At 48.8% G+C, this 27,819-nt stretch overlaps 1 protein-coding gene across 1 annotated transcript in view; it reads left to right on the top strand.

The window, feature by feature from the left end:
• Positions 1-27,819, top strand: part of LOC137364077 (probable G-protein coupled receptor 139) — a gene marked incomplete at its 5' end in the record, with an annotated part of 156,199 nt that overhangs the window by 23,315 nt on the left and 105,065 nt on the right. Inside the window, 2 exons of the mRNA XM_068027521.1 lie at positions 15,583-15,587; positions 15,894-16,086. Of these exons, the coding sequence (XP_067883622.1) occupies positions 15,583-15,587; positions 15,894-16,086 (198 nt within the window). The remainder of the gene's footprint in view (positions 1-15,582; positions 15,588-15,893; positions 16,087-27,819) is intronic.

Genomic DNA, 27,819 nt, shown 5'->3' with positions numbered 1-27,819 from the left:
ATCCCCCAATCTCCACCATTTCACCCATCTGAGACGCCCCATCACAGTGTCCCCTTGGTCACCATCCTGTAATAAAAACCACCAACATAAACCTTTTCAGTAACATCTTTATCCAACAACACATCCAATTATACAAAAAGAAAATGGAAATATTCACCCTTGTATATTCCCTTAGTCTCTGTCTTGTGCGTTCCCTCGACTTGCCTCGTGCTCCCCAGTGTTTCCCTAGTGACTGCAGCATGGCTGGTGGAAGACTGCTGACTTTCATTCAGGGAGACTGCAGATGACCTTGCAGGACGTCCTCGAGCAGCTCTGGGCCTTGAGTGCTTCGATTCAAACTGTACCACCTCGACATAGGCAGCAGCCCAGTAATGTTCTGATCTGAGTCCTGTGTATTATAACACGTTTGTGACCTCGCTGTCCGGGAGCTGCCACATGCACTATCCTTTCCCCCTGCCCTGGCTGCAGTTCGTGCATTTTCCGTGAATCAGCATGTGCAGATTCCGACTCGATACCAGCCTCTAAGGCACACACAGTGGATGTATTTGAGCTGGAGGCTGTCAGTATCAGACTAAGTGATGGGGCTTCACCATCAGTCCTGTGCTGATGCTCTCTCTCTGTCCCCTGGAGCTGCTGTGACTGGGAAGCTGGCAGTTGTGGGGTACCATTGGGAAGTGTAAAATCAGAAGGGTCGTATTGGGATGAGAGATTGTGGGTGGGTTGGAAAGCAGGAGGTCCATGATCCCACCATCTGCAGCTTGTACATCATCCCAGACAGCAGGATGCGGGCGGAGGTGGGAGTTAAGAAGGGGCATAAGGCAGGAACATAGCATCATCCTGAATGCTCTCGGCGATGCCGGATGCCAGGGGCTCTGTCACAGCTGGTCCCATGATGTGAAGAACCATCTCCTCCCTCAAGCTCAGGGGTTGAAGGTATGCCTGGTCACTCGCCGGTTCACTTGCTGCTCCCTGTGATTATGGGTCACCTTGTCCTGTAAGAAAGAAGGCAGAATATTAATGATTGTTTTACACTGTGTTTTGATGATGTGCCTGCCATAGCTGAATAGCTGTAGGTAATTGGAGGCAGTGAGAGGTGGGTGTGAGGCTGCTATCAGTACAAGGTGTGTGAGGGTGAGGTGGAGAATGTAAATGTTAGGTGTGAGTCCTGAGTGTTAGGGACTGCTGATGGGTGAGTGATGGGGGTGTGGTGCATTGAGCAGTGTGAGAGGTTGGTGATGTTGGGGGTAGGAGATGCCATTTGGAGATTAATTCAATGACATTGACCACCCGTATGAGCTCATTAAACTTCTTCTGGCTCTGCTGCCAGAGTCTCATGGCGAGAATTCTTGCATTGACCTCCCTGGCCACCTTCACCGATTCCCTTCGGAGGACGTTCCTTGAGAGTCTCCACCCCACCACACGGAAACAGAGCCTCTCTCCTCCTGTCACCCTTCGTAACTAAGACATCCATCCCCACATCCGTGAACCGCAGAACCCTCTGTTGCAGTGTGCTATTTACCTTGTCTCCAATTGCAGAATTTACAGTGAGCAGCAGCAGCCTCCAGTGAATCAGTGCATCTCCTCTTTAAGAGGGACAGACTGCGTTTAAAAGCTGAACCTGGCTGAAACATGTGTCAGCCTCACACACCTTTAGGGCCCTGTTAAGCATCCAGACAGACAGCAGCGCGGGTTACCCGGGGTGGCACGTAGAATTCATGGAAATGAGGAGGCAGCAGGAAGTGTGTTTGTCACCTGCCTCAACAGGAACGGGCACGGGCAGATCATGATCCCTCTGCCCAAAAACACGACGTACTCTCTATTTCTATTTGCTGTTCTCTCTTTCACACTTTCTCACACTCTGTCTTTCTCTCTCTCTTCACTCACTTTCTCTTGCTCATAAAATAAGAGATTGATGCAGCACAGAAGAAGGCTATTCGGCCCTTTGTGTCAGTGCTGTCTCTTCGAAAGAGCCATATAATTAGTTCTTCTTTCCTCCTCTTTCCCCAGATTCCTGTTTTTCTTTTCCTTTTCAAGTATTTGCTAAATTGCCTTTTGAATGATATTATTGAATCTGCTTCCACCATGTTTTCAGCCAGTGAATTCCAGATCCCAACAACTCGCTGTGGAAGAAAATTCTCCTCATTTCACCTCTGGTTTTTTGTCAATTACCTTCAGCCTGTGTCTTCTTAATACTGAACTTTAGATTTTTGGATTTAGATATACAGCACTCGAACAGGCCCTTCGGCCCACCGAGTCTGTGCCGACCATTAACCACCCATTTATACTAATCCTACACTAATCCCATATTCCTACCACATCCTCACCTGTCCCTATATTCCCCTACCACCTACCTATACTAGGGGCAATTTATAATGGCCAGTTTACCTATCAACCTGCAAGACTTTTGGCTGAGGGAGGAAATCCACAAACTCCACACAGGCAGTACCCATAATATGAGGCTGCAATGCTTACCACTGCGCCACTGTGCCAACCCTGTTTCTGACACTGGAAACAGTTTCACATTGATTACCTTATCAAAACCCTTCATAATTTTGAATTTTATATCAAATCTCCCCTTACCTATCACTGCTCTAATGAGAACAATCCCAGCTTTTCGAATCTATCCACGTAACTGTATTCCCAGATCCCTGGTACCATTCTCGTAATTCACCTCTGTATCTTCACTACGTCCTTGACATCCTTACCAATGTGTGGTGATCAGAATTGGACACAATTCTCCATCTGGGACCTAACCAATGATGTATAAATATCAGCATTTCCTCCTGAGTTTTATTACTCTGTGTCTCTCTCTCTAACACCAAGGACACTGCATGCTGCTATCTAAGATCTGTGTGTTTACACCCTAGGTCTCTCTAATCATGCACTCACTCTATAATGGTATCATTTATTTTATATTTTTTTCTTCTCATACTTCCTACCCAAATGTCTCACTTCACATTTCAATGTGTTAAATTCCATCTGCCATGTTCCTGTCCAATTCACAAGTCAGTCTCTGTCCTCCTGAAGTCTGTTACTATCCTTCTCACTGTTTATTAACATTTCTGAGTTTCCTTCCATCTGAAAACTTGGACATTACCCCCTCTGTACACAAGCCCACTGCATTAGCATGCAACATCAGGGATCCCAACAGTCACCCTGGGGAACCCCACTGTGTACTTCGCTCCAGCTGAAAAACAGCCATTATTCCCTACTCTCTGATACCTGTCACCTAACTAATTTCTTGCATGCTGGGATTGAAAAAGAAAAAAAAGGACTTCCATTTATGTCGCGCCTTTCATGACTACTGCATGTTCCAAAGCGATTTACAATCAACGTATACTTATAATGCCTACTCATTCTTGTACTGTCGGAAAAAGCGCAGCCAATTTTCGCACAGCAAGATCCCACAAGCAGCAATGTGATAATGACCAGATCTGTTTTTATGATGTTGCTTGATGGATAAATATTGTCCAGGCCACAGGGAATAATTCCCCTGATCTGCTGCTAAATAATCCCACAGGATCATTAGCATCCACCTGAGAGGGCAGATGGGGCCTTGGTTTAACGTTTCATTCGAAAGACTGCTCATCTGATAGCGCAATACTCCCTCAGTACTGTCGCTGCAGTGTCAGCCTTGATTCTTGTGAAAAAGTCATTTCATGACACTTGATCCTGGAAGCTTGTGACTGAAAGGGGAGAGAGCTACAAACTGTGCCTCGGCTGACTTTGGCCCTTTAATCCCATGTGTTTCTAATTGGGTCACACGGCTGTTATATAGTACTTTATCAAACACCTTTTGAAACGATAGGAAAATTGTAAAAGTACAGGCAGGAAATGTCATAGAAACATATAATAGCATTGCATGGAAGGGGGTCATTTGGTCTATGAAGTCTGTGCTGGCTCTTTTGATGAGTTTCCAGTGAGTTCCACACCCTGGATCTTTCCCAGATCCTTGATCTTTTCCCCTTAATATCTAACCAAATCACTTTTTGAATCTACTTTTGAATCTGTATCCTTCAGCCTATCACAGAATAATTTGCAAATCCGAAACAGAAATTGCATTACAATAATCCCCATGTCAACTCTGCTTCTTTTTTCCAATCACCATAAATCTATGTCCTCTGGTTAATGGCCCCTCATACATTAGAAACATTATATAATTTACATAAACCCTTCATGATGTTATATATCCCTATCTGATCACCTTGTAAATGTCTCTGCTCCAAGGAAAACAATCCCAGCTACATAACTGTCATCCCTCATCCCTGGAAAAGTTCCAGTAAAACTCTTCTGTCCCCTCTCCAAGGTTTCATGTCCTTCCTAAAGTGTGCTTTCCAGTATTGGACACAATACTCCAGATGGAGCCGGACTAGTCTTTTCTATAGGGTTAACACAATATCCTGGCCAGTCTACTCTGTGTCTCTATTAATCAAGCCGAGTAATCTATTTGCTTTGTGAACTGTTTGTTAACCTGTCCAGCTACTTTCAAAGATTGCAGACAAACACCTCAGGTCTCTCTGTTACTCTCAATAGCTTTAAAGTTGTGCCATTCAGTTTGTATTATCCCTGGTCATTCATCCGGAAGAAAATGGGCTTATCAGTGATAGGCAACATGGTTTTGTGCAGGGAAGGTCATGTCTTACCAACTTAATAGAATTCTTTGAGGAAGTGACAAAGTTGATGGATGAGGGAAGGGCTGTAGATGTCATATACATGGACTTCAGTAAGGCGTTTGATAAGGTTCCCCATGGTAGGCTGATGGAGAAAGTGAAGTCGCATGGGGTCCAAGGTGTACTAGCTAGATGGATAAAGAGCTGGCTGGGCAACAGGAGACAGAGAGTAGCAGTGGAAGGGAGTTTCTCAAAATGGAGACGTGTGACCAGTGGTGTTCCACAGGGATCCGTGCTGGGACCACTGTTGTTTGTGATATACATAAATGATTTGGAGGAAAGTATAGGTGGTCTGATTAGCAAGTTTGCAGACGACACTAAGATTGGTGGAGTAGCAGATAGTGAAGGGGACTGTCAGAGAATACAGCAGAATATAGATAGACTGGTGAGTTGGGCAGATAAATGGCAGATGGAGTTCAATCAGGGCAAATGCGAGATGATGCATTTTGGAAGATCCAATTCAAGAGTGAACTATACAGTAAATGGAAAAGTCCTGGGGAAAATTGATGTACAGAGAGATTTGGGTGTTCAGGTCCATTGTTCCCTGAAGGTGGCAACGCAGGTCAATAGAGTGGTCAAGAAGGCATACGGCATGCTTTCCTTCATCGGACGGGGTATTGAGTACAAGAGTTGGCAGGTCATGTTACAGTTGTATAGGACTTTGGTTCGGCCACATTTGGAATACTGCGTGCAGTTCTGGTCGCCACATTACCAAAAGGATGTGGATGCTTTGGAGAGGGTGCAGAGGAGGTTCACCAGGATGTTGCCTGGTATGGAGGGCGCTAGCTATGAAGAGAGGTTGAGTAGATTAGGATTATTTTCATTAGAAAGACGGAGGTTGAGGGGGGACCTGATTGAGGTGTACAAAATCATGAGAGGTATAGACAGGGTGGATAGCAAGAAGCTTTTTCCCAGAGTGGGGGATTCAATTACAAGGGGACACGAGTTCAAAGTGAGAGGGGAAAGTTTAGGGGGGATATGCGTGGAAAGTTCTTTATGCAGAGGGTGGTGGGTGCCTGGAACGCATTGCCAGTGGAGGTGGTAGACTCGGGCACGATAGCGTCTTTTCAGATGTATCTAGACAGATACATGAATGGGCAGGAAGTAAAGAGATACAGACCCTTAGAAAATAGGCGACAGGTTTAGATAGAGGATTTGGATCGGCGTCGGCTTGGAGGGCCGAAGGGCCTGTTCCTGTGCTGTAATTTTCTTTGTTCTTTGTTCTTTGCATGCAGCTCACCATCACCTTCTCAAGGGCAATTATGGATGGGCAATAAATGCTGGCCTAGTCAACGACACCCACATCCCATGAACGGATAATATATATCAAATCTTCTGACAATGTATCTCCTCACACATCTGCCATGCCAATTAAATATTAGGAAGACTGCTGCCGTTGTTTTCAAACCCCACGTCAAAAGTTTCCTAGCTACAGACTGGATCTCTCTCCTTGGCAACTGTCTGAAACTAAAGCAAACTGTTCACAACCTGGTTTCATAGTTGACGCTGCGACGAGCTTCCTGCTAAATATTACTAAAACAGCCTACTTACACTTCCGTATCATCACCCAACTTTGCCCCTCTCTCAGCTCTTCTGCTGATGAAACACTCCCCCTTGCCTGTGTTACCTGTAGACTCGACTAGTCCAACACACTCCTGGCTGGTCTCCCACATTCTACTCTCCATAACCCTGAGGTGATCCAATGCACTGCTGCCCATGTCCTAACTCACACCAAGTCCTGTTCACCCATTACCCCCTGTACTCACTGACCTACATTGGTTCCTGGTCAGCAACACCTCAATTTTAAAACTCTCAGCCTTCTTTTCAAATCCTTCATTATCTCACTCCTCCTTATCTGTGTAATCTCCTCCAGCCCGACAACCCTCCGAGATATCTGCACTCATCTATTTCTGGCCTCTTGAGCATCTACGAGTTTAATTGCTCTACCATTGGTGGTCCTGCCTTCAGCTGCCGAGGCCCTATGCTCTGGAAGAGTAGAGCAGAACTTCCAGGGAGTAATTCCTGGAAGATAAATGTCAGTGAATTAAACACTAAAATAAAAGCAAAATATTGCGGATGCTGAACACTGGAAATACTCAGCAGGTCTGGCAGCATCTGTGCAGAGAGAAACAGAGTTAATATTTCAGATTTTCGCCCCTTCATCAGAACTGGTAAACGTTAGAAATGTAACAGTCTTTGAGCAAGTGAAAGAGGGGAAGGGGGAAGAAGAACAAGAAGGAAGGACTGTGATGAGACAGAGAGGGGATAGATTAAATTACAGACTGTTACATTCCTAACGTTTACCAGTTCTGATGAAGGGTCAGAGACAGGAAACATTAACTCTGTTTCTCTCTACACAGATGCTGCCAGACCTGCTGAGTATTTCCGGCACTTTCCGGTCTCATCCCTAAGCTTTTGAATTCTCTCCCCAAACCCTAAATGCAATAAGCTGCACTGAGTCCAGTTTTAGGGAGTCCTGCTTGGACAGAGTACTAAATGCAGTAAAGTTATCGAGAGATTGAATTTTAAGTGATCTAAGAGTCGATCTCTTTCCAACAATTTGTTAATTTTACATTTAGCATTTCACTTAATTTTAAGCTGAATTTGTACTTTATTTCACAATCAGTTTGTGAGAATTGGACAGTTAATTGATGCTGATGGAAAAGGAGGGTCAGTGTCAGCTTGGATATAAAACTGACTTAATGACAGAAAACAGTGAGTTGCGGTAAATAGTTGGTATTCAAACTGGAGAAAAATAGACAGTTGTGTTCCCCAAGGGTTAGTGCTAGGAACACTGTTTTATTCTGATATGTATAAATGATTTGGATAATGGCTTACAGAGAAACATTTCAAAATTTGCAGGTGATACCAAACTTGGACGCGGGGCAGGCATTGAGGTTGATACCAATCGATGTAAGAGGACAGAGATAGGCTAGCAGAATGGGCAGACGAGAGGCAAATGGAATTTAATACAGACAAGTGTCTAGTGATGCATTTTATCAAATGGGTGGTTGATGGTCGGCACAGACTCGGTGGGCCGAAGGGCCTGTTTCAGTGCTGTATCTCTAGTCTAGTCTAGTCTAACAGGGAGAGGCAATATACACTTAATGGTAAAGTTCGAAAGAGTGTGCAGAGACAAAGGGACATGGGGTTCATGCACATAGATCCCTGAAGGTGGCAGGATATATTGAGAGAGTCGTCAGTAAAGCATATGGGATCTTGGGCTTCATAGATAGAGGTGGTGAGTTCAGAAGAAGGAAAGTTATGCTGTAACTTTATGAAGCTCTGGTTAGGCCCCAAGTGGAGTACTGCATCCAGTTCTGTTCACCACACTTTAGGAAGGATGTGAGGGTCATTGACAGGGTGTAGAGGAGGGTTACTTTAATGGTTCCAGAGATGGAGGATTTTCAGTACAATATAGTCTGTAAAAGCTGGGATTGTCCTCCTTGGAGTAAAGGAGATTGAGGGGAGATTTGATACATGTATACAAGATGATGACCTGTTTGGATAAGGTAGACAGGAAAAGATGTTCCCATTAGCTTATGGTACAAGGACTAGAGTTAAGATTGAGGGCAAGAGTTAAGGGGGATGTGATGAACAACATTTTTACACAACGAGTGGTAATGGCCTGGAAATCATTGCCTCCGAGGGTGGTGGAAGCAGAGAAGGTGAATTATTTCAAAAGGATATTGGAAGAACACTTGATGTAAATAAACTTGCAGGAATATGGAGTCAGAGCTGGGGAATGAGACTGGCTGGATTTATCGACAAAGAGCTGGCATGGACTCGATGAGCAGAATGGCCTAATTCTGTGCTGAAATGACTATGACTCTACGACTCTCTGACAGGGGAATACTATTACTACTTTTAGTTTAGTTTAGAGATACAGCACTGAAACAGGCCCTTCGGCCCACCGAGTCTGTGCGGACCATCAACCACCCGTTTATACTAATCCTACACTAATTCCATATTCCTACCACATCCCCACCTGTCCCTATGTTTCCCGACCACCTACCTATACTACGGGCAATTGCTAATGGCCAATTTACCGATCAACCTGCATGTCTTTGGCATGTGGGTAGAAACCGGAGCACCCGGAGGAAACCCACGCAAACACAGGGAGAACTGGCAAACTCCACACAGGCAGTACCTAGAATTGAACCCGGGTCACTGGAGCTGTGAGGCTGCGGTGCCAACCACTGCACCACTGTGCCCCCCTTTACTGGGAAAGTTTATAATGGACTGGGCAGTATCACCCTGGAGAACCCCGTGATGTAAGTGAAATGTTTGATGCCCCAGAACGTGGTTAACAAATGTCCTTCACAAACAGAATAAATCAGTTCAGTCCCACTGACAATTCTGCAGTCATTCACAATGGGGAGTAATTTCTCCTCGTATTCTCTACATAGGACAGCAGTCAGGCTTTTCACTGTGTCCACCACCTCCATGTTGAAAGTCTTGTCAGGGTTAGGTGAGATAAGACACGTTGCCTGGGCGACAGATTTCTTCAATTGTGTTACTGCTTCTCTGCTCTCTTCAGTCCAACCGGGTTAAACCTGGTCATCACCATCATTAAGTAGTTCATAAAGAGGAGTCACAGTCTCTGCAAATCGAGGGATGAGGGTCCACTGATACCCTGCCAGCCTGAGGATAGGACACAGGGTAGTCTTTGAGGTGGACAGGGGTAGATACTGGATGAGGGTCCACTGATACCCCACCAGCCTGAGTATAGGACACAGGGCAGGACTTTGAGGTGAACAGGGGTAGATACTGGATGAGGGTCCACTGATACCCCACCAGCCTGAGGATAGGACACAGGGTAGTCTTTGAGGTGAACAGGGGTAGATACTGGATGAGGGTCCACTGATACCCCACCAGCCTGAGGATAGGACACAGGGTAGTCTTTGAGGTGGACAGGGGTAGATACTGGATGAGGGTCCACTGATACCCCAGCAGCCTGAGGATAGGACACAGGGCAGGACTTTGAGGTGAACAGGGGTAGACACTGGATGAGGGTCCACTGATACCCCACCAGCCTGAGGATAGGACACAGGGTAGTATTTGAGGTGGACAGGGGTAGATACTAGATGGTCTCGGCCTGACGCTGGTGTGGGCTGATGCAGGATGATCTGATCTGGGCACGTAGAAAGGTGACACGGTCTTGCACCAGCTGGGCCTTACGTGGATGTTCTTTTAGTCCAGCTCCCAAAGTCACTGCAGTAGTTCCTGTAAAAGGGTTAAATGTGTGGACACGGTGATGAGAAGATCATCGACATATTGCAGCGAGCAGGAAGACTGTGAAAAGCTCAGAAGGGACCCGGCTACACGTTTGTTGAAAATAGTGGGGTTATTGTGGAACCCCTTGTGACAGACATGTCCAGGAGTACCTCTGGTCCTCAGAAGTGAATGTGAATTTAATTTGTTTCTCTAGTTTTACTGGGATACTCCAATAAACATTAGAGATATCCAGGGTGGAGAAGACAGCCCTGCCACTGAGAATCCGGGAGAGTAGGGTGGGTGTCTATCAGACAACCGGGTTCACGCAGGGTTGACTGAATTGAGTTTGTGGTGGTCAATAGTCAGTCACCAACTGCCATCCGGCTTTCCAACCAGTCAAATCGGGCAGTTAGAAGGGAACATGGCTTCGTGAACTACACCCTGGTATAACAATGACATGATATTGTCTGGAATGTATGATATAATCTCAGCTCGGTAAGAATACTGCTTCATGGATCATGCAATGGTCAGTTAATTTCTTCCGGTCTGCTCATGTTTCCACAGTTATCTTTATGGGTTGTGGATACACTCGACACGGACTCGAGAATCGCCTGTACCTCAGGGTGATCAGAGCTGTCTGGTTCCCACTCCTCTGATATTTTAATCATGAATATTGAGGGTGCACTGGACACCAGAGTAGGGGTATGTTTTAATGTTCTACAATATACAAATATAGGGATAATCAATTACTGCTGATAACCTTTGAGCACATTACTGCCCAGTAGTCCCTGTCCATTATGCAGGATCATATAAAAGGGAGGCAGGACTTTGACATGAGCTGTGTTCCCTCTCCTACACCAATGTAAGATCTGATCCAGGGTCACAGATTAACCAAAAGGAGGTCGAAGGGTCACAAGCAGTTTATTGAGGAGTAACAGTTCAAATACAGCACAAAATCAGAATAGACATAGTGGACATACGGCCTGTGGCAGGTGAGAAAGGCTTTCTGGCTATGGATCAAATGTAAGAAGCTATTAGTAAAGACGTTATAACAGGACACACAGAATAATTCAAGGTGATCAGGCAGAGTCAACATGCTTTTGTGAAACGGAAACCATGTTTAACCAATTTATTGAAGTTCTTTGAAGAAGTAACAGGTACTGTGGAGAAAGGGGAACTGGTGGATGTACTATACTTAGATTTCCAGAAGGGATTTCATAATGTGCCACATCAAAGTTCATTGCGGAATATAAAAGCTCATGGTGTAGGGGGCAACCTATTGGCATGGATAGAAAATTGGCTAGCTAACAGGAAACAGAGAGTAGGCTTAAATGGATCATTTTCTGTTTGGCAAGATGTAACGAGTGGTGTGTCACAGGGATCAGTGCGGGTGCCTTAGCTCTTTACAATTTATATAAATCACTTGGATGAAGGGGCCAAAGGTATGTTTGCTAAATTTGCTGATGACAGAAACGTCGGTCAGACAGTATGTTGTGACGTGGACACAAGTGAACCACAAAGGGGTAGATCGATTGAGTGATTGGGCAAAGATCTGGTAAATGGAGTATAATGTGGGAAAATATGAAATTGTCCATTTTGGCAGGAAGAATAAAAATTAAGCATATAATCACAATGGTGAGAGATTTCAGAGCTCTACCATCCAGGGGGAACTGAGAGTCCTTGTGCATGAATTGTAAAAGGTTAATATGTAGGTATTGCAAGTCATTGGGAAAACTAATAGAATGTTATCGTCCAATGCAGGAGGAATTGAATACAAATGTAGGGAGGTTATGTTTCAGTTATATAGGGAGACCACTTCTGGAAGACTGTTTGCAGTATTGGTCTACTCATTGAAGAACAGGTGGAAATGCATTCGAAGCAGTTCAGAGATGGTTTACTAGACTAATGCCTGGAATGGGGGTGTTCTCTAATGAGGAAAGGCTGGACAGGCTAGGCTTATGTCAGCTGGAGTTTAGAAGAGTAAGAGGCGACTTGATTGAAACTTATAAGATTCTGAGTGTGGGACAGAGCAAATGAGGCCGACAGAGAGAGAAAGAACGAGAGAGAGAGAGCTCAATTCAGCTGCTGCTAAAAACCTCATCCATGCCTTTTTTTATCTCGAGACTTGACTATTCTAACACACTCCTGGCTGGTCTCCCACATCCTGCTCTCTGTAACCTGTGGTCATCCAAAACTCTGCTGCCATCTTCTAATTTGCACCAAATTCTGTTCATCCAACATCCCTGTGCTGACTGACCTACATTGGCTCTTGGTCCAGTAACACCTCAATTTTAATATTCTCACTCATGTGATCAAATCCCTCCATGTCCTCACCCCTCTGATTATCCCAATCCCCTGTTCATTTCCAATGTTCCTGAAACTTGTTCCTCTTAAAAATATTTTTTCCAATTCCGGCTTAAAAGTGAGTTTCTTTCCCTCTGCCTCTCTTCATATAACATAGAACATAGAGCATAGAACAGTACAGCACAGTACAGGCCCTTCGGCCCACGATGTTGTGCCGAACCTTTAACCTACTCTAAGATCAAACTAACTACCTACCCTTCATTCTCCTATCATCCATGTACCGATCCAAGAGTCGCTTAAATTTCCCTAATGTATCTGCTTCTACTACCACCACTGGCAGCGCATTCCACGCACCCACCACTCTCAGTGTAAAGAACCTACCTCTGACATCTCCCTGAAACCTTCCTCCAGTCACCTTAAAATTATGCCCACTAGTGATAGCCCTTTCCACCTGGGAAAAAGTCTCTGACTATCCACTCTATCTTTGCCTCTCATCATCTTGTACCCCTCTATCAAGTCACCTCTCATCCTTCTTCGCTCCAATGAGAAAAGCCCTAGCTCCCTCAATCTTTCTTCATAAGACATGCCCTCCAGTCCAGGCAGCATCCTGGTAAATCTCCTCTGCACCCTCTCTAAAGCATCCATACCCTTCCTATAATGAGGCGACCAGAACTGAACACAATATTCCAAGTGTGGTCGAACCAGGGCCTTATAGAGCTGCAGCATAACCTCGCAGCCCTTAAACTCAATCCCCCGTTAATGAAAGCCAACAAACCATACGCCTTCTTAACAACCCTATCAACTTGGGTGGCAACTTTGAGCGATCTCTGGACATGGACCCCAAGATCCCTCTGTTCCTCCACACTACAAAAACCCTGTCTTTAAGCCTGTATTCTGCATTCAAATTCGACCTCCCAAAATGAATCACTTCACACTTTTCCAGGTTGAACTCCATCTGCCACTTCTCAACCCAGCTCTGCATCCTGTCAATGTCCCATTGCAACCTACAACAGCCTTCCACACTATCCACAACTCTAGCAACCTTCGTGTCATCGGCAAACTTGCTAACCCAGCCTTCCACTTCCTCATCCAAGTCATTTATAAAAATCACAAAGAGCAGAGGTCCCAGAACAGATCCCTGCAGAACACCACTGGTCACCGAGCTCCATGCTGAATACTTTCCATCTACTAACACCCTCTGTCTTCTATGGGCCAGACAATTTTGTATCCAGACAGCCGCAGTGTGGTCTTCCTGACCACACATTTCATCTCTCCTGCTCCACTCATGCTGTGGAAGCTTGGATCCATAAAATGGTGTGAGCTGCACTGCCGGTCACATCCAGCACATTGTACAGGACACCCAGGCTGGCCGGGGTGCTCGTGTCGGTGTAACGTGTGTGTGTCTGTAGTGTGAGGAGAGGTCTGAATATGAAGTCGATCAGCCATTTCAGCAACTTTGATGTACGTCTTTGATACTTGGTCCTTGCATGTATGCTGACCACCTGTGTTAGTCACTCTCAGCTGAACATACATTCAGCAGCACGAGGATCCCCCTCTAGTGTTAGTTAAAAGGACCAGGCGTCCAACTTGCAGGTGAGGGGCTTTTGACTTACTTCTGTTATTACAAAGTTAGTGGAGGTGCTGTGGATGGTTTTCTGGAGGTTGTGTTATGAGCTGCTGCAGACATTCAGGGAGGAGAGAGGACTTGGTGACACAACTCTGTACGATGAATGGGGACTGTAGTTACAGTGTCTCTGCGTCTGTAACATGATCAACAAATGGAGCAGAAGCTGCAGAGAGAGGGAAAGCTCTGGAAAGAAAGAGGAGGAATGGCCTCTGCCCTACCCACCCTGGGTTTCCAAGAGCAAAAAGGGCAGTGGTCCTAATATTGAGCCCAGGGGAACACCACTGTATACTCCCATTGAGTCTGAACAACAACCTTTCACCACTTCTCTCTGTTTACTGTTCCTTAGTCAATGTTATATCCACACTGTCACTGTCCCTTTAATTCATAGTGTTCAGTTTTCCTAACCTGTCTATTGAAGGTCACTTGATCAAACACCTTTTGAAAGTCCATATACATAACTTCAATCACACCACCCTCATCAACCCTCTCCATTGTTTTATCAAAGAACTCCATCAAGTTCACCTCAGCACTACCTCTCTCCACTCCTCCACTGTTGTTAAATTATCAGACTGATTATCCGACACCCAGTACTGGATGAGCAGAAATTTCCTCCAATTAAATATTGGGAAGACTGAAGCAATTGTTATCACTCCCCACTCCAACTCTGTTCCCTTGCTATTGATCCCATCCCTCTTCCTGGTGGCAGTCTGAGATTCAGACAATATGTTTACAACCTTGGTGTCACATTTCATCACAAAATGAGCTTTAACCTCATTTTCAGGGGATCATTACAACCGCCTATTTCCACCTCAGTAACATCGCCTGACTTCACCCCTGTCTCAGCCCATCTGCTGCTGAAACCTCATTCATGCCTTCGGCACCTCTCGATGTGACTATTCCAAATCACTCCTGGCTGATCTCCCATATCTACTCTCTGTAAACTTGAGGTCATCCAAAACTCTGCTGCCCATGTCTTAGCTCACACCAAGTCCTGTTTATATCTCACTGACCGACATTGGCTCCCAGTCAAGCAATATCTTGATTTTAAAATTCTCATCCTTGTTGTCATATCTCTCAATAGCCTCGCCCCTCCCTATCTCTGTAATCTCCTCCAGCTCCAGAACCCATCGAGACATCTGTGCTCCTCTAATTCTGGTCTCTTTTACATCCGTTATTTTAATCACTGCACCACTGGCGACCGTGCCTTCAGCTGCCGGGGCCCAAGCTGCAGTATCCTCCCTACACATCTCCGCCTCTGCACCTCTCCATCTCACTTTCCTCCTTTAAGACATTCCTTGAAACCTTCCTCTTTGGCTAAGCTGTTGGTCCTTTGACCTAATATCTCCTGTTGTATCTCAGTTCGCACTTTGCTTCATAATGCTCCTGTGAAGCACCTTGGGATTTTTTATAACATTAAAGGCAATATCTAAATATAAATTGTTGTTTTTGTTGTTGTTTGCCAGACATCAATAGTCTTTAGCATATCCAGGTTGCTAACCATTTACTATCCAATGTTTTTACAAGCAACAAGTATTTTTCTCTTGGGTTGTCACGTCTACAAATGTCCCCAGTCGTGACACTAGTCTGACTGGTCAGTAATTACAGCATTTATCGCATATCTCCTTTTTTAAACAGGATGTAAGATTTACAATCCTCCAATCCTCTGTCATCACACCCATATCCAAGGAGGATTGGAAGATTCTGGCCAGTGCCTCTGCTATTTCCACTATTCCTTCCCTCAGAAACCCCAAAACATCCATTCAGACTGGGTAAGAGTTCCAGTTTATTGTGGTACAAAAAGGTGTTGGATAGAATGGTGTTAACTGAAACTGTTTGTTCAGTGACTGTAATTAATGTCAGTCTCCATGGACCCTGATTGTGTCACAGGAGGGTTTCCCTCTTCTATTAATATGGGACTCCTTTCGATGTGTTATCCCATACTGTCAGCGGGAGCATCACGCCCGGCACTCACAGGGATCAGCGGCTCCAGAGAGAGGGAGAGGATAGATCAGAATCTGAGAACAATGGGTCAGAATCTGAGAACAATGTGTCAGAGTCTGAGAACAATGGGTCAGAATCTGAGAACAATGGGTCAGAATCTGAGAACAATAGATTGGAATGTTACAACAATGAGCAAGAGTTTATCCTCAGAACTTCACTATCTTTCTACACATTATGATCGGTTCTCATTAAACTTTCGCATCTACCTCGCACTTCGGATTGCTCAATACATTTATTATCCCATCCTCGGTCTTGTTGGTGTCCCTGGTTAGTATCTGTTTCCAGGTATTTATTCCTTAAACCATGTTTAACTGTATTATATTCCTGTAATTTACTCTACCCTCCTTGCTGCTGTTGTTAATCCCGGTGAATATCTCCAGTAATTACCTTGATTAACCATGTTTAACTGCATTACTGTTCCTGTAATTTTCTCTACCCTCCTTTCTGCTGTTGTTATTTCTGCTGAATCTCTATCTCCAGAAATCAGCTGTATAAACCACTGCTAACGGTATTTCAGTTCTTGTAATTTACTCTCTCCTCTTTGCTGCTGATACTGTCTCTATTTCCAGCTAGGAGATCTGTAAACCCTGTTTACTGAAATACTGTTCTGGAACGTAAATTGTGGGAAGAGAGAAGACAGTGTCATTGGTCCATTGGTCTCCATCACAAACTCCATCCCCTATCTGTGAACCACATACCCGATCCTGAGGCTGAACCAGACAGTTTACAACCTCTGTGTTCTATTTTTACCTTACTTGAGTTCATCTCCAAATTCTCTCCATCAGCAACCCTGCCTACTACCACCTGAGTAATATCACTCGTCTCCACTTCTGCCTCAGCCCATCTGCTGCATAAACCCTCATATGTGCCTTTGTTAAATCCACACTTGACTATTCCGAATCTCTCCTGGTCACCCTCCCAGTTATAAACCTCCATAAACCACAGCCCATCCAGAACTCTGATGCCTGTATCCTAACTCACACCAAATCCCGATCACCCATCACCCCTGTGCTCACTGATCTACATTGGCTCCCGGTCTGGCAGCACCTTAATTTTAATATTCTCATTCATGAGTCTGAATCCCTCCATGGCCTCACCACTCCATTAGTCCCATTCTCTTGTGCATTTCCCATATTTCTGCAAATAATATGCCTTCAATCTTTTCTCAATTCTCTTTTTAAAGTGAATTTCTTTCTCTCTGTATCTGTTCCTAGCCACGATTTTCAACTCTACAGACCCACTGGTGCTGAGGGCGCAGAAAATGGGACCCATAAAATGATGCGAACCACACAGCCGGCCACTTTTAGTGTGGTCAGCACAGTGTCCCATGGTGGGCAGTACACTCGTGTGGTCAGCACAGTGCCCAATGGTGGACAATGCTCTAGTATGGTCAGCAAAATGCCCCACGCTGGACAGAGCTCCAAAATGGTCAGCACAGTGCCCCATGCTGGACAGGGCTCTAGTATGGTCAGCACAATGCCCCATGCTGGACAGGGCTCTAGTATGGTCAGCACAATGCCCCATGCTGGACAGGGCTCTAGTATGGTCAGCACAGTGCCCCATGCTGGACAGGGCTCTAGTATGGTCAGCACAATGCCCCATGCTGGACAGGGCTCTAGTATGGTCAGCACAATGCCCCATGCTGGACAATGCTCTAGTATGGTCAGCACAATGCCCCATGCTGGACAGGGCTCTAGCATTATCAGCACAATGCCCCATGCTGGACAGGGCTCTTGTATGGTCAGCACAATGCCCCATGCGGGACAGAGCTCTAGTATGGTCAGCACAGTGCCCCATGCTGGACAGGGCTCCAGTATGGTCAGCACAATGCCCCATGATGGACAGAGCTCTAGTATGGTCAGCACAATGCCCCATGCTGGACAGAACTCTAATATGGTCAGCACAATGCCCCATGCTGGACAGAACTCTAATATGGTCAGCACAATGCCCCATGCTGGACAGAGCTCTAGTATGGTCAGCACAATGCCCCATGCTGGACAGAACTCTAATATGGTCAGCACAGTGCCCCATGCTGGACAGGGCTCCAGTATGGTCAGCACAATGCCCCATGCTGGACAGAGCTCCAGTATGGTCAGCACAATGCCCCATGCTGGACAGAACTCTAATATGGTCAGCACAATGCCCCATGCTGGACAGAGCTCTAGTATGGTCAGCACAATGCCCCATGCTGGACAATGCTCCATTATGGTCAGCACAATGCCCCATGCTGGACAGGGCTCTAGTGTGGTCAGCACAGTGCCCCATGCTGGACAGGGCTCTAGTATGGTCAGCACAGTGCCCCATGCTGGACAGAGCTCTAGTATTATCAGCACAATGCCCCATGCTGGACAGGGCTCTAGTGTGGTCAGCACAATGCCCCATGCTGGACAGAGCTCTAGTATGGTCAGCACAATGCCCCATGCTGGACAGAGCTCTAGTATTATCAGCACAATGCCCCATGCTGCACAGGGCTCTAGTATGGTCAGCACAATGCCCCATGCTTCACAGGGCTCTAGTATGGTCAGCACAATGCCCCATGCTGGACAATGCTCCAGTATGGTCAGCACAATGCCCCATGCTGGACAGGGCTCTAGTGTGGTCAGCACAATGCCCCATGCTGGACAGAGCTCTAGTATTATCAGCACAGTGCCCCATGCTGGACAGGGCTCTAGTATTATCAGCACAGTGCCCCATGCTGGACAGGGCTCTAGTATTATCAGCACAATGCCCCATGCTGGACAGGGCTCTAGTATTATCAGCACAGTGCCCCATGCTGGACAGAGCTATAGTATGGTCAGCACAATGCCCCATGCTGGACAGAGCTATAGTATGGTCAGCACAGTGCCCCATGCTGGACAGGGCTCTAGTATGGTCAGCACAATGCCCCATGCTGGACAGAGCTCTAGTATGGTCAGCACAATGCCCCATGCTGGACAAAACTCTAATATGGTCAGCACAGTGCCCCATGCTGGACAGGGCTCTAGTATGGTCAGCACAATGCCCCATGCTGGACAGGGCTCTAGTATGGTCAGCACAATGCCCCATGCTGGACAGAACTCTAGTATTATCAGCACAATGCCCCATGCTGGACAGAGCTCTAGTATAGTCAGCACAATGCCCCATGCTGGAAAGAGCTCTAGTATGGTCAGCACAATGCCCCAAGCTGGACAAAACTCTAATATGGTCAGCACAATGCCCCATGCTGGACAGAGCTCTGGTATGGTCAGCACAATGCCCCATGCTGGACAATGCTCCAGTATGGTCAGCACAGTGCCCCATGCTGGACAGGGCTCTAGTGTGGTCAGCACAATGCCCCATGCTGGACAGAGCTCTAGTATTATCAGCACAATGCCCCATGCTGGACAGGGCTCTAGTATGGTCAGAACAGTGCCCCATGCTGGACAGAGCTCTAGTATGGTCAGCACAATGCCCCATGCGGGACAGAGCTCTAGTATGGTCAGCACAGTGCCCCATGCTGGACAGGGCTCCAGTATGGTCAGCACAATGCCCCATGCTGGACAGAGCTCTAGTATGGTCAGCACAATGCCCCATGCTGGACAGAGATCTAGTATGGTCAGCACAATGCCCCATGCTGGACAGAGCTCTAGTATGGTCAGCACAATGCCCCATGCTGGACAATGCTCCAGTATGGTCAGCACAATGCCCCATGCTGGACAGGGCTCTAGTGTGGTCAGCACAGTGCCCCATGCTGGACAGGGCTCTAGTATGGTCAGCACAGTGCCCCATGCTGGACAGAGCTCTAGTATTATCAGCACAATGCCCCATGCTGGACAGAGCTCTAGTATGGTCAGCACAATGCCCCATGCTGGACAGGGCTCTAGTATGGTCAGCACAATGCCCCATGCTGGACAGAGCTCTAGTATGGTCAGCACAATGCCCCATGCTGGACTGGGCTCTAGTGTGGTCAGCACAGTGCCCATGCTGGACAGAGCTCTAGTATTATCAGCACAATGCCCCATGCTGGACAGAGCTCTAGTATGGTCAGCACAATGCCCCATGCTGGACAGAGCTCTAGTATGGTCAGCACAATGCCCCATGCTGGACAGGGCTCTAGTATGGTCAGCACAATGCCCCATGCTGGACAGACCTCTAGTATGGTCAGCAATATGCTCCATGCTGGACAGGGCTCTAGTGTGGTCAGCACAGTGCCCCATGCTGGACAGGGCTCTAGTATGGTCAGCACAGTGCCCCATGCTGGACAGAGCTCTAGTATGGTCAGCACAATGCCCCATGCTGGACAGAGCTATAGTATGGTCAGCACAGTGCCCCATGCTGGACAGGGCTCTAGTATGGTCAGCACAATGCCCCATGCTGGACAGAGCTATAGTATGGTCAGCACAATGCCCCATGCGGGACAGAGCTCTAGTGTGGTCAGCACAATGCCCCATGCTGGACAGGGCTCTAGTGTGGTCAGCACAATGCCCCATGCTGGACAGGGCTCCAGTATGGTCGGCACAATGCCCCATGCTGGACAGGGCTCTAGATTGGTCAGCACAATGCCCCATGCTGGACAGGGCTCTAGTATGGTCAGCACAATGCCCCATGCTGGACAATGCTCCAGTATGGTCAGCACAATGCCCCATGCTGGACAGGGCTCTAGTGTGGTCAGCACAGTGCCCCTTGCTGGACAGGGCTCTAGTATGGTCAGCACAATGCCCCATGCTGGACAGGGCTCTAGTATTATCAGCACAATGCCCCATGCTGGACAGAGCTCTAGTGTGGTCAGCACAATGCCCCATGCTGGACAGAGCTCTAGTATGGTTAGCACAATGCCCCATGCTGGACAGGGCTCTAGTATGGTCAGCACAATGCCCCATGCTGGACAGAGCTCTAGTATGGTCAGCACAATGCCCCATGCTGGACAGAGCTCTAGTATGGTCAGCACAATGCCCCATGCTGGACAGAGCTCTAGTATGGTCAGCACAGTGCCCCATGCTGGACAGAGCTCTCGTATTATCAGCACAATGCCCCATGCTAGACAGGGCTCTAGTATGGTCAGCACAATGCCCCATGCTGGACAGAGCTCTAGTATTATCAGCACAATGCCCCATGCTGGACAGAGCTCTAGTATGGTCAGCACAGTGCCCCATGCTGGACAGGGCTCTAGTATGGTCAGCACAATGCCCCATGCTGGACAGAGCTCTAGTATGGTCAGCACAGTGCCCCATGCTGGACAGGGCTCTAGAGTGGTCAGCATAGTGCCCCATGCTGGACAGGGCTCTAGTATGGTCAGCACAATGCCCCATGCTGGACAGAGCACTAGTATGGTCAGCACAATGCCCCATGCTGGACAGGGCTCTAGTATGGTCAGCACAGTGCCCCATGCTGGACAGGGCTCTAGTATGATCAGCACAATGCCCCATGCTGGACAGAGCTCTAGTATGGTCAGCACAATGCCCCATGCTGGACAGAGCTCTAGTATGGTCAGCACAATGCCCCATGCTGGACAGGGCTCTAGTATAGTCAGCACAATGCCCCATGCTGCACAGGGCTCTAGTATGGTCAGCACAATGCCCCATGCTGGACAGAGCTCTAGTATGGTCAGCACAGTGCCCCATGCTGGACAGAGCTCTAGTATGGTCAGCACAATGCCCCATGCTGGACAGGGCTCTAGTATAGTCAGCACAATGCCCCATGCTGCACAGGGCTCTAGTATGGTCAGCACAATGCCCCTTGTTGGACAGAGCTCTAGTATTATCAGCACAATGCCCCATGCTGGACAGGGCTCTAGTGTGGTCAGCACAGTGCCCCATGCTGGACAGGGCTCTAGTGTGGTCAGCACAATGCCCCATGCTGGACAGGGCTCTAGTATGGTCAGCACAGTGCCCCATGCTGGACAGAGCTCTAGTTTAGTCAGCACAATGCCCCATGCTGCACAGGGCTCTAGTATGGTCAGCACAATGCCCCATGCTGGACAGAGCTCTAGTATGGTCAGCACAGTGCCCCATGCTGGACAGAGCTCTAGTATGGTCAGCACAATGCCCCATGCTGGACAGGGTTCTTGTATGGTCAGCACAATGCCCCATGCTGGACAGAGCTCTAGTATAGTCAGCACAATGCCCCATGCTGGACAGGGCTCCAGTATGGTCAGCACAGTGCCCAATGCTGGACAGAGCTCTAGTATGGTCAGCACAATGCCCCATGCTGGACAGGGCTCTAGTATGGTCAGCACAGTGCCCCATGCTGGACAGAACTCTAGTATGGTCAGCACAATGCCCCATGCTGGACAGGGCTCTAGTATGGTCAGCACAATGCCCCATGCTGGACAGGGCTCTAGTGTGGTCAGCACAATGCCCCTTGCTGCACAGGGCTCTAGTATGGTCAGCACAATGCCCCATGCTGGACAGAGCTCTAGTATGGTCAGCACAATGCCCCATGCTGGACAGGGCTCTAGTGTGGTCAGCACAATGCCCCATGCTGGACAATGCTCCAGTATGGTCAGCACAATGCCCCATGCTGGACAGGGCTCTAGTGTGGTCAGCACAATGCCCCATGCTGGACAGAGCTCTAGTATTATCAGCACAGTGCCCCATGCTGGACAGGGCTCTAGTATTATCAGCACAGTGCCCCATGCTGGACAGGGCTCTAGTATTATCAGCACAATGCCCCATGCTGCACAGGGCTCTAGCATTATCAGCACAGTGCCCCATGCTGGACAGAGCTATAGTATGGTCAGCACAATGCCACATGCTGGACAGAGCTATAGTATGGTCAGCACAGTGCCCCATGCTGGACAGGGCTCTAGTATGGTCAGCACAATGCCCCATGCTGGACAGAGCTCTAGTAAGGTCAGCACAATGCCCCATGCTGGACAAAACTCTAATATGGTCAGCACAGTGCCCCATGCTGGACAGGGCTCTAGTATGGTCAGCACAATGCCCCATGCTGGACAGGGCTCTAGTATGGTCAGCACAATGCCCCATGCTGGACAGAGCTCTAGTATTATCAGCACAATGCCCCATGCTGGACAGAGCTCTAGTATGGTCAGCACAATGCCCCATGCTGGACAGCTGCTCTAGTATGGTCAGCACAATGCCCCAAGCTGGACAAAACTCTAATATGGTCAGCACAATGCCCCATGCTGGACAGAGCTCTGGTATGGTCAGCACAATGCCCCATGCTGGACAATGCTCCAGTATGGTCAGCACAGTGCCCCATGCTGGACAGGGCTCTAGTGTGGTCAGCACAATGCCCCATGCTGGACAGAGCTCTAGTATTATCAGCACAATGCCCCATGCTGGACAGGGCTCTAGTATGGTCAGCACAGTGCCCCATGCTGGACAGAGCTCTAGTATTATCAGCACAATGCCCCAAGCTGGACAGAGCTCTAGTATGGTCAGCACAATGCCCCATGCGGGACAGAGCTCTAGTATGGTCAGCACAGTGCCCCATGCTGGACAGGGCTCCAGTATGGTCAGCACAATGCCCCATGCTAGACAGGGCTCTAGTGTGGTCAGCACAGTGCCCCATGCTGGACAGAGCTCTAGTATGGTCAGCACAATGCCCCATGCTGGACAGAGCTCTCGGATGGTCAGCACAATGCCCCATGCTGGACAGAGCTCTAGTATGGTCAGCACAATGCCCCATGCTGGACAATGCTCCAGTATGGTCAGCACAATGCCCCATGCTGGACAGGGCTCTAGTGTGGTCAGCACAGTGCCCCATGCTGGACAGGGCTCTAGTATTATCAGCACAATGCCCCATGCTGGACAGGGCTCTAGTATGGTCAGCACAATGCCCCATGCTGGACAGAGCTCTAGTATGGTCAGCACAATGCCCCATGCTGGACAGGGCTCTAGTGTGGTCAGCACAGTGCCCATGCTGGACAGAGCTCTAGTATTATCAGCACAATGCCCCATGCTGGACAGAGCTCTAGTATGGTCAGCACAATGCCCCATGCTGGACAGAGCTCTTGTATGGTCAGCACAATGCCCCATGCTGGACAGGGCTCTAGTATGGTCAGCACAATGCCCCATGCTGGACAGACCTCTAGTATGGTCAGCAATATGCTCCATGCTGGACAGGGCTCTAGTGTGGTCAGCACAGTGCCCCATGCTGGACAGGGCTCTAGTATGGTCAGCACAGTGCCCCATGCTGGACAGAGCTCTAGTATGGTCAGCACAATGCCCCATGCTGGACAGAGCTATAGTATGGTCAGCACAGTGCCCCATGCTGGACAGGGCTCTAGTATGGTCAGCACAATGCCCCATGCTGGACAGAGCTATAGTATGGTCAGCACAATGCCCCATGCGGGACAGAGCTCTAGTGTGGTCAGCACAATGCCCCATGCTGGACAGGGCTCTAGTGTGGTCAGCACAATGCCCCATGCTGGACAGGGCTCTAGTATCGTCGGCACAATGCCCCATGCTGGACAGGGCTCTAGATTGGTCAGCACAATGCCCCATGCTGGACAGGGCACTAGTATGGTCAGCACAATGCCCCATGCTGGACAATGCTCCAGTATGGTCAGCACAATGCCCCATGCTGGACAGGGCTCTAGTGTGGTCAGCACAGTGCCCCTTGCTGGACAGGGCTCTAGTATGGTCAGCACAATGCCCCATGCTGGACAGGGCTCTAGTATTATCAGCACAATGCCCCATGCTGGACAGAGCTCTAGTGTGGTTAGCACAATGCCCCATGCTGGACAGGGCTCTAGTATGGTCAGCACAATGCCCCATGCTGGACAGGGCTCTAGTATGGTCAGCACAGTGCCCCATGCTGGACAGGGCTCTAGTATGGTCAGCACAATGCCCCATGCTGGACAGGGCGCTCGTATGGTCAGCACAATGCCCCATGCTGGACAGAGCTCTAGTATGGTCAGCACAATACCCCATGCTGGACAGAGCTCTAGTATGGTCAGCACAATGCCCCATGCTGGACAGAGCTCTAGTATGGTCAGCACAATACCCCATGCTGGACAGAGCTCTAGTATGGTCAGCACAATGCCCCATGCTGGACAGAGCTCTAGTATGGTCAGCACAGTGCCCCATGCTGGACAGAGCTCTCGTATTATCAGCACAATGCCCCATGCTAGACAGGGCTCTAGTATGGTCAGCACAATGCCCCATGCTGGACAGAGCTCTAGTATTATCAGCACAATGCCCCATGCTGGACAGAGCTCTAGTATGGTCAGCACAGTGCCCCATGCTGGACAGGGCTCTAGTATGGTCAGCACAATGCCCCATGCTGGACAGAGCTCTAGTATGGTCAGCACAGTGCCCCATGCTGGACAGGGCTCTAGTATGGTCAGCACAGTGCCCCATGCTGGACAGGGCTCTAGAGTGGTCAGCATAGTGCCCCATGCTGGACAGGGCTCTAGTATGGTCAGCACAATGCCCCATGCTGGACAGAGCTCTAGTATGGTCAGCACAATGCCCCATGCTGGACAGGGCTCTAGTATGGTCAGCACAGTGCCCCATGCTGGACAGGGCTCTAGTATGGTCAGCACAATGCCCCATGCTGGACAGAGCTCTAGTATGGTCAGCACAATGCCCCATGCTGGACAGAGCTCTAGTATGGTCAGCACAATGCCCCATGCTGGACAGGGCTCTAGTATAGTCAACACAATGGCCCATGCTGCACAGGTCTCTAGTATGGTCAGCACAATGCCCCATGCTGGACAGAGCTCTAGTATGGTCAGCACAGTGCCCCATGCTGGACAGAGCTCTAGTATGGTCAGCACAATGCCCCATGCTGGACAGGGCTCTAGTATAGTCAGCACAATGCCCCATGCTGCACAGGGCTCTAGTATGGTCAGCACAATGCCCCTTGTTGGACAGAGCTCTAGTATTATCAGCACAATGCCCCATGCTGTACAGGGCTCTAGTGTGGTCAGCACAGTGCCCCATGCTGGACAGGGCTCTAGTGTGGTCAGCACAATGCCCCATGCTGGACAGGGCTCTAGTATGGTCAGCACAGTGCCCCATGCTGGACAGAGCTCTAGTATAGTCAGCACAATGCCCCATGCTGCACAGGGCTCTAGTATGGTCAGCACAATGCCCCATGCTGGCCAGAGCTCTAGTATGGTCAGCACAGTGCCCCATGCTGGACAGAGCTCTAGTATGGTCAGCACAATGCCCCATGCTGGACAGGGTTCTTGTATGGTCAGCACAATGCCCCATGCTGGACAGAGCTCTAGTATAGTCAGCACAATGCCCAATGCTGGACAGGGCTCCAGTATGGTCAGCACAGTGCCCAATGCTGGACAGAGCTCTAGTATGGTCAGCACAGTGCCCCATGCTGGACAGAGCTCTAGTATGGTCAGCACAATGCCCCATGCTGGACAGGGCTCTAGTATGGTCAGCACAATGCCCCATGCTGGACAGGGCTCTAGTGTGGTCAGCACAATGCCCCATGCTGCACAGGGCTCTAGTATGGTCAGCACAATGCCCCATGCTGGACAGAGCTCTAGTATGGTCAGCACAATGCCCCATGCTGGACAGGGCTCTAGTGTGGTCAGCACAATGCCCCATGCTGGACAGGGCTCTAGAGTGGTCAGCACAGTGCCCCATGCTCGACAGGGCTCTAGTATGGTCAGCACAATGCCCCATGCTGGACAGGGCTCTCGTATGGTCAGCACAATGCCCCATGCTGGACAGGGCTCTAGTATGGTCAGCACAATGCCCCATGCTGGACAGGGCTCTAGTATTATCAGCACAATGCCCCATGCTGGACAGGGCTCTAGTATGGTCAGCACAATGCCCCATGCTGGACATTGCTCTAGTATTATCAGCACAATGCCCCATGCTGGACAGGGCTCTAGTATGGTCAGCACAATGCCCCATGCTGGACAGGGCTCCAGCATGGTTAGCACAATGCCCCATGCTGGACAGGGCCCGAGTATGGTCAGCACAATGCCCCATGCTGGACAGAGCTCTAGTATGGTCAGCACAATGCCCCATGCTGGACAGAGCTCTAGTATGGTCAGCACAATGCCCCATGCTGGACAGAGCTCTAGTATGGTCAGCACAATGCCCCATGCTGGACAGAGCTCTAGTATGGTCAGCACAATGCCCCATGCTGGACAGGGCTCTAGTGTGGTCAGCATAATGCCCCATGCTGGACAGGGCACTAGTGTGGTCAGCACAGTGCCCCATGCTGGACAGGGCTCTTGTATGGTCAGCAAAGTGCCACATGCTGGACAGGGCTCTAGTATGGTCAGCACAATGCCCCATACTGGACATGGCTCTTGTATGGTCAGCACAATGCCCCATGCTGGACAGGGCTCTAGTATGGTCAGCACAGTGCCTCATGCTGGTCAGGGCTCTAGTATGGTCAGCACAATGCCCCATGCTGGACAGGGCTCTAGTATGGTCAGCACAGTGCCCCATGCAGGACAGGGCTCTAGTGTGGTCAGCACAATGCCCCATGCTGGACAGGGCTCTTGTATGGTCAGCACAATGCCCAATGCTGGACAGAGCTCTAGTATGGTCAGCACAATGCCCCATGCTGGACAGGGCTCTAGTATAGTCAGCACAATGCCCCATGCTGCACAGGGCTCTAGTATGGTCAGCACAATGCCCCTTGTTGGACAGAGCTCTAGTATTATCAGCACAATGCCCCATGCTGGACAGGGCTCTAGTGTGGTCAGCACAGTGCCCCATGCTGGACAGGGCTCTAGTGTGGTCAGCACAATGCCCCATGCTGGACAGGGCTCTAGTATGGTCAGCACAGTGCCCCATGCTGGACAGAGCTCTAGTATAGTCAGCACAATGCCCCATGCTGCACAGGGCTCTAGTATGGTCAGCACAATGCCCCATGCTGGCCAGAGCTCTAGTATGGTCAGCACAGTGCCCCATGCTGGACAGAGCTCTAGTATGGTCAGCACAATGCCCCATGCTGGACAGGGTTCTTGTATGGTCAGCACAATGCCCCATGCTGGACAGAGCTCTAGTATAGTCAGCACAATGCCCAATGCTGGACAGGGCTCCAGTATGGTCAGCACAGTGCCCAATGCTGGACAGAGCTCTAATATGGTCA

The sequence above is a fragment of the Heterodontus francisci genome, unplaced genomic scaffold (genome assembly GCF_036365525.1).
Source record: "Heterodontus francisci isolate sHetFra1 unplaced genomic scaffold, sHetFra1.hap1 HAP1_SCAFFOLD_151, whole genome shotgun sequence".
Classification (NCBI taxonomy): Eukaryota; Metazoa; Chordata; class Chondrichthyes; order Heterodontiformes; family Heterodontidae; genus Heterodontus; species Heterodontus francisci.
This window is presented reverse-complemented; position numbering and strand designations above follow the sequence as displayed.